This window comes from Lissotriton helveticus, chromosome 4_1, assembly GCF_964261635.1.
Source record: "Lissotriton helveticus chromosome 4_1, aLisHel1.1, whole genome shotgun sequence".
NCBI lineage: Eukaryota > Metazoa > Chordata > Amphibia > Caudata > Salamandridae > Lissotriton > Lissotriton helveticus.
In genome coordinates this window covers 295,535,494-295,547,443 of record NC_136063.1, presented here as the reverse complement: position 1 = coordinate 295,547,443, position 11,950 = coordinate 295,535,494, and the positions used below count along the sequence as shown (strand labels likewise).

At 40.7% G+C, this 11,950-nt stretch overlaps 1 protein-coding gene across 1 annotated transcript in view; it reads right to left on the bottom strand.

Moving 5' to 3' along the window:
- Positions 1-5,232: 5,232 nt before the first annotated feature.
- FBXO32 (F-box protein 32) overlaps positions 5,233-11,950 on the bottom strand; it is a 41,756-nt gene continuing 35,038 nt past the window's right edge. Inside the window, exon 9 of the mRNA XM_078686803.1 lies at positions 5,233-11,378. Coding sequence (XP_078542929.1) covers positions 11,289-11,378 — 90 coding nt within the window. The 3' untranslated portion in view covers positions 5,233-11,288. The remainder of the gene's footprint in view (positions 11,379-11,950) is intronic.

Genomic DNA, 11,950 nt, shown 5'->3' with positions numbered 1-11,950 from the left:
CTGAGTCACCCGGTGGTGAATAGAGAGTTCTGCATCTAGATGGGCGGGAGGAGTTGCACCTGAACCTTGAATAGGGCTGTGCTTGCCTTCCACAATGCTGGCTCCACTCCCTGGGGAGCAGCTGATGTCTCAGCCCTGCACACTGAAAGAAGAGAAGGAGTCCTGTAAACAAAGTGCTCCAGGGCTGTACTTGCCTTCCACAATGCTGGCTCCAACTCCTGTGGGGCGTCTGATCTTTCTGCCCTGCACTGTGAAAGGAAAGTAGAAGTCTGATAAACAGAGTGTTTCAGAACTGGTTTGGACTGGGCAAAGGCCCCTCTTCCCCTTCAGAGAACAAAGGATTTTGGGGCATACATATTGAGACCCTGATCCCATACAATTAGATCACTTTGGACTACAAGAAGAAAACTTTACTGAGGAGAGGAACCTGAATAAACTGAGGAGAGACTATTCCCAAGCTGAAGTGCTGTTTGGGGGATTGGCCTGCAGTGGTTGCCTTACTGCCAAAGGAAGGAGAAAGGAACTATGTGTACTTTGCTTTCAACTTGTGAAGAATCTCCAAGGGCTTGGAAAAGAGCTTGCCTCCTGCTGAAGTCTCAGGGACAACAGACTTCACCCCCCAGCTTCCCAGAGTTCATTGTAAGTGCCTGCTGCTGTTTTGGGCCTTCTGAGGAACTGCGTGTCGCAAGGAGCCGGAAGCGCGACTCAACGAGAAGAAGCGTGTCGCCGTCACTGTGCCTGCCGTCGCAACTCCGAAGGAGGGTGTCGCCGCTGGAACTGTCGCACTGCCCCGCATCGGAGAGAAGCGTGCCGCAACGAAGAGGAAGCGTGTCGCTGCTGCTGCCGTCGCAACTCCGAAGGAGGGTGTCCCCGCTGTAGTTGTCGCACTGCACCACATCAGGAGAAGAATCTTGCAACGAGGTCGGAGCGTGTCGCCGTCGATATGCCTGCCGTCACAACTCCGAAGGAGGGTGTCGCCGCTGGAAATGTCGCATTGCACCGCCTCGACCAAGAGCACCTCGCATCCCCGAGAAGCGCGCCGCCGTCGGAACTGCTGCCGTCGCATCTTAGATGTTGCCGCTGTAGTTGTCGCATCGAGCGGAAGCTTCACGCATCGTGGGAGAAGAGCGTGGCTGCTGGAGCGGTTGTCGTCGCATCGTAAGTGTGTCGCTGCTGCAGTCCACGCAGCGAACCGAGAACTTCTCGCATCCCTGAGCAGCGTGCCGCATCTGGAAGATCTTCACGTCTTTATTTCTTTCTATGTGAACTTTGCCGCATTTCCCATCGCTGTGACATTGCTTGTCCTGGAAGTGCAACGCAACCTAAGGTGCATTGACGCAGAGTGTCGCATCTAAGAACTGAACTGAACTAAGCTTAAATCTGCCATCTTAAAGTAATCATAGTGTGTATTTTTGTCGTTTATGGTCTTGTGGTAACTCTATATAAAGTCTACTTGTGTGGTGTCCATCTGTAGTGTTGTCACTGGGTTACTGTATGTGGTCACAACTGCTTAACTTACAACGCCTCTGAAGTAAAGCCCTTCTGCTCGTACCACGCTACAAGGGGGTGAGCAGGGGTTATTTTAGGAGTGTAATCCCCTTATCCTGACTAGAGGAGAGGGTCCCTATTTGTCACAAGTACCTACCTGTGCCAACTAGAGACCCCCAAATCTAGTAATAACAATTATATACAATTTGGAAAATACGTGCTATTCCAGCTGATTTACATGAAGGGCAACTTGTCAATTAAAAAGGGAGCCCGATCATTTCCAATGTATTCACATAGAGAATAAGAATTTGCCAAGTCTAGACACAATTTCTGTACTTGTGTCAGACCTGAGTGTTCGCAAAGCTGGTTCATAGAGTGTAAATCCCAGATTACGACATATGGGAAATATCAATTTCCTTCTAGCTGTTATATAACAAGAATTTGCACTGCAATAGGTCTCACATTTGCGATAGTTGGAGCTATTGGCATTCTAAATGACAATGCCTTTTATTCATTTGTTAAACCATTGTTGCTTCGATCATATAACCGTACAAGATGCAAAAAGTTTGGAAACTCTATTCCGACAAGGACACAAGCCAGTGACAGTACACGGTATATACACATATAATCCCTTAATAAAAGGGTGCTCCACCGACAGCTATGAACCATATACCTTGCACAACTATTGTACTAGCAGCTGGGAAAGGGGAATGCGCATGCGAGTGAGGGTGCAGATGTTTAGGTGCAAGTTTAATAGGTCCAGGTATGAACGGCTGACTGTTGCTGTGAATACTGTGGTTCTGAAATAGCTGTGTTTTTGGTGCTCTCCTATTATAATTTCTACTTTCCTAAATGGATACTGTCATGGCGTTATGTTTTTTCCTGATTCCAAATTTCGATGCACTTATAGGTAACTCATATGTATAGAGTTAAACGCTGGATTTGAGATATATATATCTGTTCATAGAAACTGCACACTGTAACATGGCATAATCCTTTACGCAGGTTGTGGTGTCACTGAAACCCAATAAGGTTTATTTAAAAAATATATATACACATACAATACCTATAATGCAAGCCACCATATTATGGTGGCAATTCATTACATACTGAGCACGTGCATTTTATGAAAATGCTTTCCCTAACATGCTTTCCCTGGTTTAGGGGTGGTATTCCTGATATATTGTTGCAGCTATGGCATGAGAGTGCCAAAGAATAAAAATAAATACTTTAATTACAATAAAGTTCAAACAGTCGCAGAAGACACAGTCAGGTACATTCGGTCAATGTCCGTGCGTGGGCTAGGCCAGGCAAAACCTAATTGGTTTGTAAATGATCTTTGTGTATACGTCCAAACAATGAGGACAGCCAAGGACAGGTGAAATGATGACGGGGGCACCGCAAACAACGTGTATTCAGCAACAGAAACAAGAGCTGCGTTTACGGTACCTGTTAATTAAAGTAAACAAAGGCAGCAAAGTCATGTTACGATTTTGTTTAATGTGCAATTTAGTATCATGTTCCGGCCATGCAGGCTCTTAAAACGCAACAGATGGCTGGTATTTTTCACAAAGTAGCAACCCTAGTTATGTGTTCCACCACCAGTAAAATGAAGGCGCGTAAGCGCAGACAGGGAGGGAGAGAGGGAGCGAGCAAGCAAGAGTTGTGCTAATGCCGCGAGCCCATCTCCTGTCCTCTGTACGTGCACATCTGCTGACTCTTGTGCTAACGCCGTACGCATGCACATGTCCTGTCCCCCTTCTGCCGAAAAAGCCATGACAATAGATCTCGCCAAGGCGAGCAGAGCATGCGCTGAGTCGCTAGGCGAGACCTAAAAAGGACAAAAGAACAAGAAATGTTCAAGGTCCTCCTTTGCATTATCACATTCATTTCTAGACATTCCATTCTCCCACCTGCAAGTAAAACTATTGAGGAAGTTGTTCCAAGTCTGAACTTAATGTATAACGTTTTAGCCTTGTGGGGAACTATTTTGTCTAAATATGTTTTAAAAGATGTGGTTAATTTAAGTCTAAAAATGTATCCAAGAGGCTACCGGCTTTTGTGTTTTTCTTTTTTTCCACAACATAAATCCAGTAGGACTTTATGATATCCTTTGCAGCCTGGTTAATAAAAGTGGATGCAGAACACATTCTTTCCAGCCCCAAAACACAAAATGAGGACTTTATATGGTGCAGCCAATGCAGTTTATAATTCCCATCTGGACTTACAATTTCCTTCAATCCGTTCATATAATATTCTAACTCTGTAGTTGTCCACAGCCAAGTGCAGTGCAATAGTGGTCTAATAACTGCCAAAGTGTCTATTGTTTTAAGAGAGTCGTCAAAATGAAGTCGATTAACAGGAGTGCTCTGTGGTAAATTAAGTGGGGATCTAACAAAATGGTTTTCCATGCTGGTGAGCAAATTGACATCGCGCATCCCCCAGATCTATGCCCCACAGAGAACTGCTGATTGAGCTGTTGCTCTATAAACCTCTAGTGCTGAAGATACTGATATAGATTTTGTAGATCTATACAATTCCACAAAGGTAATGGCTCTATGAGGAATTGTTACTCTGCTTTTCTCAATATGGGGAGACCAAGTTAATGCATTGTCAATCCTAATGCCCAAGTAATCAAGGCGGTTGACTTCAATAACGATAGCCCCCCCCCCCCCCACACCCCTTCCATTCTTAAGTTAATATGAAAGGTGATATAGGGTCCATTTGCCATAAACTTTGTGTTTTGGTGTTGATTTCATTGAAGAAAACTTTGAACCTATTCAGCAGATGTTATATCCCTACTAAAGTTCTTGAAATAATTATCATCCGCGAAAAGCAGGTCTGGGAAGGGTGTGCCATTGAGATTGGGAGTTGTGAACAGAGACAGATAGATCACTAAATACGACATTCACTTATAGTGAGAAGAGCGTAGGCGTGAGAGTGAATCCTTCACATATGCCTCTCATGATATTCTATTGGTTATCTCCCTCAGCTTGCCCCATTGCACTTGGGCCTAATTATACTTGCGCAGCCCTACTATCATATGTAGCAACCTTTTTGGAATGCCCAGAGAGCGGAGTTCAAAAGCAGCCTTCAAGTCTGCAAAAGCCACATAAAGATGTTCTTTATTTAACTTAGTATTTACTATTTCCACAAGATAAGGACTAATCTAAAGACTTGGTCTGTTGTACTAGATTTTAGTCTCACTCATCGATTGCTTGAGCTTTCCCAAAACCTGCTCCAGGTTGTCCACCAAACTGATAGGCCCATAACTACTGGGATTGCTTCTGGCACCTTTTTTTTGGTTTGTTTTTTTACAAATGGGAATAATTGTTTTTTTCCTGATTTTTCCAGCTTCTTTAGGACAATAATTTTGGGTCTTATATTATTCTCGCATTGTATCTGAGAAAACAATTTGGGACCATATTTGAGAATATTTTTAATGGAATTGGAGGTAAATGGATTTTGGAGTATCTGCATCTGCTGTGGTGAAATTCGAAAGTTATTTTATTGGTGTTACACTTCAACTTCACGTTTCCTCTTCTCTTCCATCTTGTCACTTGTCACGAGGGTGAAAGGTGGAGTAGTAACACTTCCTGTGTTGTCATTACAAGCTCCCTTCGTTTTACTTGAGGTGTTCTGCGATGGCATTGAAATGGTCCAGATGCTGGGAAACTGCAGTTGTGTGTAGCAACCGCACAACTGTGACAATCAGTCCATGGGAATATAAACACAGCAGAGAAGTTCATTTGAAAAAGTGCTATTTATTGCAAATTGGTGTCAAAAACATTTTATAAAATATTCTGAAATATATCACAGTCATGTACAAAACGTTCCATTACGTTTGGAGTAACACATGCAGAAGTTCTGTGCTTAGTTTTATGAATTGACAACTTTTAAATATATCTGACCATCATAACATCAGCACCTAACCAACTTTTAAAAGTGAGAAGGCTTTTTCAGTGACACTACCTAATTGGACATTTAACGGTCTTGACCAATAATTCGGAGATTAAATGTGAGGATTAGGATATATTGTTCTAAATCTAAGGTTGAGGGAGCCTGATCAATTTAAGTAATCTATTCTTCCCCCAACCTGCACACCCCAAGAAATGCCTGCCTTCTATATTTTAAATTTGCAACTCAATCTAAGCTTAGCTCTTTAAACTTTAAGGTATCATTCATACTGCAAGGTGGCAAATATCCTATTCTGCAAAAGTCTGTTCTTACATCATTTTATGGGCAAATTACAGATTCTTGGAAAGGGCATGTACTGGAAAACTACTTTGCACATGCCCAGAATTCGGTAAGGCCTTTAGATTAAATGACAAACGGAGGTTAGCATATTATATGATTCCATTATCCCAACTTTCATTTCCTCCAAAAAAACAGACAATAATAATTGACATAGAAATCAATGGTCCTAAAGCCAACTCATCTTAAGAGACATTATTAGGCCACAGATGGTCAGATCCTTCAAGGGTTATATGTAATCAATGCTACCATGCTCTGATAAAATGGCAGCATATAGTTGGTATAATCCTATGTAAAAGAGTTACTAACACATTAGGGGTTCAGACTTATACTGTAAATTATTCAACAGTCCAGTGCTTTAAAAAAAAGCCACACACAACAAAAAATGTTTTTGCTTTACGTAAGGTGCTCAAAAGTGCAGAACATAGAAAGCTATATGGAACATAACTTGTGAACTCGTGATGAAAGCAAAATAAGGAGTTTCTGGTTCTTATCAGGTGGGGCACCAAGCACTCTTACTAGAGGGTGTGGTAGACTCACAAAAAAAAAAAATCAAGCAACTTGTGCATATTTAATAAAAGTGTGAAATCGCTTGTGCAAGGAAAAAGCAGACACACATGAAGTTATTTAATCAGTATTGCACAAAATTAGAACCATTCTTAAAGCTTTAAATATACAACACTTATACAACTAGTTATACAGATTAGGTGCAAATTATGATCATAAAGAACCGTGTTCAGTCATTTTTGGACTGTTTTGTAAAGTCAAAGCAATGTAAAAAAACAAATACCATTAAAAAACAGTACACAACATATCACATATTTGATACCATATAATCTATACAAATATCGTCTTAAAGGTGCATATTGTATGCACTACAAATCTTAACCGAATTATAGGTTTGCATTCAGTATTATCCAGTGAAAAGGGTCATCACTCTTGGGAAGGTAATTATCTGCATCTTGACCCAATGTGTGCTTCAAGATTTGATGAGGCTTCGCATTACAATTGTAACACATACGCCTAATCTAGTACAAAGTTATCTTTCAAAGGAGGGACCATGGATCCCTGGGCAACATTCACATCCACGTCACTTTAATGTATTGTTCACTTTTACTATCTTCTGGCTAAGGAGCATGCAGCCCTTATAATTGGCTAGCAAAACGATGGATAACCACACTAGTTTTGGTTCAGCAGTACCCTTTCTTTTTCAGAAGGAGGCAAGACAGTTTCCAATTTTCAAGCACTGTTAATGCCACCCATCCTTACATATCCACCCATCCATCATGCAAGTAACCTCTGAAGCATTCTGTCCATTTGTACAGCACCTTACACATGCCCAAGATCCTTCTCACAGTCCACATTTTCCTTGAGTCCAACACATGTAATTCCCAAAATGTTAATGGAAATTGAACATAGTTCAACATAGGCCTGGTTGAACCTGATGCCTTTTTCCCCATTCAACCGCGGACTGCAGAAAAACCAGTTAGCATTAGTTGTACAATTTCTCTAGTAATACAGTTTTAAGTGCATACGAAAAACAGGTCAGTTGGGAGACAGTTCCCAAAGACAGCAATATACTCTAGATATCATTGCTAGTAAAATTCACCAGCCTGGCAAAGATCGATATCCTAAGCTTCACCCTAATTGATGAGAACGTTACGTTTTAAACCTGCATTTATCAGCCCCTTCTTCTATGGTCCCTGCAAATTTGTTTGACCTTCTAGCCATTTCAGATAGGAGTCCACTTTATGGATCTTTCCATCTGATATGACATATCTGCGAAAGGCTAAAAGAAGAAAGTTTCGCTTTGTCAGCCCTCTATTTTGAAACTGTTTAGGATGAGGAACCACTTGGTGGTGCCTCTACCTTTTGTAATCTGTCGGACCAAAGTAAAGAGCTTGACCTTGTAGCCCTATACACTGTAGGACATTCAAAGGCCCAAACTGATCCAATTTAACTGGACATAGATTGAAGAACATGGATGTAAATAGCGAAGAATAACTTTCAGGAAGGAGTCAACATATGTATCTACTTGATTGGAAAGTTAGAATATTAGAGCAGAGGCTAAATCGTAATGAAAGCTTTGAGTGGTTCAGTGGTTGCTGTTGATAACTACATAAGTCCTGCTAGATAAAAATGCACTGTTATCCACCATCTCTATGCCTCAGATCCTTTTTTAATAGGAAATACCCTCAGCCTCACTTTATTCATAAACCAGACAGGACTGCAAAATGTAAAGATTAAATATTGCCCTTCGTAAGGTAGCAACACCTTCCACAATTAAATTATGAAAGAATTCAAAATGACAAGCAATTCAACCACAACTGATATAGATGGAAAAAGTCCTTTTGCCACCACATTTTAGTGGGGGGTTTGGCGATTTGTCTTTTCCAAGAATTACTTTTTTTTTAAGCGCCTTTTTAAGAGGAATTAACATATAATTCATTCTCATTTCCCCCACAACACACTAGCACAGTCATGTTTAGCTCAGCTCTGAAATATGCATATTCAAGCCTGGATACATAGGCATACATAGTGCTTCCTTTTGTGTATCGGCTTCTTTATGCTTTCAACCACACACAGACCGCTTACTCTCCAGATGCGCAGTGTGAGTGGTACTGTGACCGGAGAGGAACTTGGCAGTATTTCCAGCAACCCCAGATGTTTTTTCTTTGCTCTCCTAAATTGCTGCTCTCTACTGATGACGGGCTCAACCCAGAAACACGTGTCTAGAAATATACAGCAATGTCTGCACCATCTTTGATGAAAAACTCAAGCTAATTTTGAAGTAAGTTTGAGCTGTGTACTGCATTTACCAGGATGCAAAGGGGCGAACTGTGCTGGGACTGTGAGGCAATGTACTCCCAACCCCCATTCTAATTAAACTTCTTTACATAGTATTAAGTGAGTACTACCACATGAATGTTGTTATCAACTGATTTGCAAGCAAGGCCAGGTACTTTAAACAGGGAAAGTGTTGCTATAGGGTTGCATTTATGCTTGCTTCTTCCGAAGCATCTTGAGTGGCCGACCTCAGACTTGTTCTTGGTTTTGAATGAAAGGAAAATATGTCACGCCATACCATGCCAAAATGCTGCCCTTTTCCTGCCCCCAACCAGCTCCTTGTTGTGCTGGCATGGAAAACAGCACTTTGGCAATCCCTCCACTTGACACAGTACTGAAACATCCTTAGGTTATTTCCTTTTGTGGATGTGCCAACAACCAAATGCAACTATTAGTGTACGTAACAAGAGTGTTCCTTGGTAACAGTGTGCTCATTGCAAAGGAAGCAATTTACCAAACTAAATCGTCTCTGGAAAGAACATGCTGTTGCTTACTAGAAATCTTAAACCACACTTGGTCACGGACCAACGTCGTGTGGAACTAGTTCAGTGAAGACAGTGGGCCATGGTGAGGAAGGGCAAAATGGAGACAGTGCCAGCCCAGATCTTATATGGCGTAGTTTGGGAATGTTCTGTAGGTATTAGAAGTGCATCTATTATACCATATAAGAATGTTCTATTCTCAATAATCTGGTCATAGCTGTTATACGGAAATTGCTCTACTCCTGCATACTCAAATTATCTAGGCGTTGACCCTATGAGAACGTTAAGTTCTGGACTAACTGTGTTCGGTATAGAAAGAGCTGCTAGGTTAAGTTTCCTTTCAACTTTTTTTTACCATCCAAGTAGATCTCTGATGTAGGAGGGGGTTATAGCCACACATGGGCCCCAAGTATGCTGCGCCTCTCTGATAAAGTCACAATAAGGGTTAACTGGGTCTAGAGGAGCTATTATTTCTGTTAAGAGGGAACATAGCTTAGCAGTTCGGGCCAGCTCGCTGAAATGTCACGTTAGGGAGTCAGTTTATAATGGCATAGAGGAGCTAAAATGCATCAAGTTTAATTACCAGTGTTTCAGATTAATCCAATCAGTTCCTATCACTTTTTACACGTATGAGATGATATTGTGAAACAGAATCTACCTTTGTTGGGGGTGGGGGGGCGAAAGTCAGATGCTACCGAAGCGCCCAACTTAGCAACCTACAGTAGAGCACTCTGCCCTTAATCGGTTGCCATACATAACTGCAGTCCGCACTAACAATAATTAATATGATTTGAGTTTTCAAATGCAATAACTAGTCCAGATACAATGGCAGTACCTAAGGCTTGTTATTCCCACAGCTACAGAAGAGGCCAATTTTAAAATTATTTCTGCTCATCTAAACCACTTTCAGTATAATTATACACCCTCTCACCCTTCCCCATAGCTCCAAAGTGGCACCTGTATTTTGTTAACATTTTCATGATGAAAAGAAATTTAAAAAAAACTGTAGACCCCAAAATAATGAACAGTTTCAGTTTCTCAGGATGAGCCCTCCTATATTTCTCGAGATAGAATCTGCACAGTTGAAATTTTTTGCTTTAGGGAAACCATTTGAAAAGACCTCCTGAATCTTAGATTCAGAACAATATGAAGCTACAGAAACACCATCGGTCTTTTATATTATTGGAACAGGCAGACATTACAACCTGGAACGATAAGAAAACAGACCTTCACAAAAAGCGAAAGACTTGGGACTTGGGCATGGGAGAACTCCTGCCTTCCTTAAGTGGATCATATAATAAATACACATACATACACACAGCAAGACTTTGTCCCCTGCAGTAATGGATAGTTTTAACAAACTCTTTACGTGCTGAGCCAACTAGACATACACATATTTGTGTTGCTTACACTCACAAACACTCTTTTTTCTACTCCTCAGCTATAAACCGTTCAATATTGAGTAATGCAAAACACACACATGTAAAAAAAAGAATCAAAGGGTCAGTACAAGAAATTGGCTGCTCCGCAAAAAACAGATAAAAGTTGGTTATTGGATACAAATCCACAATTCCCTTCTTGTGTCATCATTTGAAAAGAAATATACAAAGGATTCACAACCCATATTTAAGAAGAGTTGGTGAAAAGAAATCCATTTTGTACGATATTGTAGAGGTAGAAAATAGGTGTGGCTTTTCCTTTAAACTGTGCAGTGAACCACATTCTGATTTTTCGAGAGATCTTAAAAAGGGTTCAATTTGATGAAGTTCGTGATTCGGATTTTTCACAACGATGCCTTTGAAGGTCAATGTTTTCTAAATGTGTTTATCCGTAAACAAAATCCAGATCAAGTTTATTCACCATCATCTTAGCATTGTTCTAATTTATCCATTGGATACATTCCATTTTACCACAGGAGAGATTGCCTTCTTTCTTCATGCGTAAGATTGTCTTACACTTGCACTCCGACCCGGAATCAATGTAAATTTCCATTGCACATCCTTTTTGTCCCGTCATATCAACTTTCAGGTTCACAGGATTCTCTTTGCTTGCATGTGACTAGGTTAGCGTTCACTTCTGCCCAGTCTTCCACTCAACTCAAGAGTCTATCAGCATTCATCAAATATATTTACACTATTTACATCTGAATGCAAAAGCTCAGTCGTGGAATTTGTCCATGGAACATTAGTCAACAGTAACTGGGTAACTCCACATTTTTCAGAATTTGAACAAGTTTATGAAGTCCTGGGGCATCAGGGAAACAGAACAGCTCTCTGGATTGTTGGCTGTGCATGGGTGCTCTGTGCCCTAAAAAACACAACACATTATTAGACGATTTACAATGTTCTTCATAGTTAAAATGACTAACTTTCCTACCAGCTAGCATAAGACTCTCATAAGCAAACAATTACCAAGCAATATAAAGTTAGTCAAAATACTTTGATTATTAATATATAATCATAAAAGCCGCAATACATCAAACACACACATTAATATAAAAACATGTTAATATAGTGTCACACAGCAGATTTTAAAAGCGCATAACGGCAATACAGACACTGTAAGCAGACAACATTTGTAGAATACAAAGTGCAGGTCGATAGTAACGAAAATTGTATCTGTTCGATACTGGATTAAAAATCTTAGTATAAACACTGAAAAAATGTACAGAAAAATTTCAAATGAAATAAAGTCTAGTCAAAAAACTTCATCACAGGAAGAGACAGAGTCATTGCTTCATTGGCCCAATTGGCAATGACTCTTCATTGGCCCAATTGGAAGCACAGTAAATGAGGTATGGTCCCAAATATAAATCAGTCCATAGGGCCTCCCTCCCAAACTTGAATGACCATAACAAGGTACGGTTCGGTAGACATAGT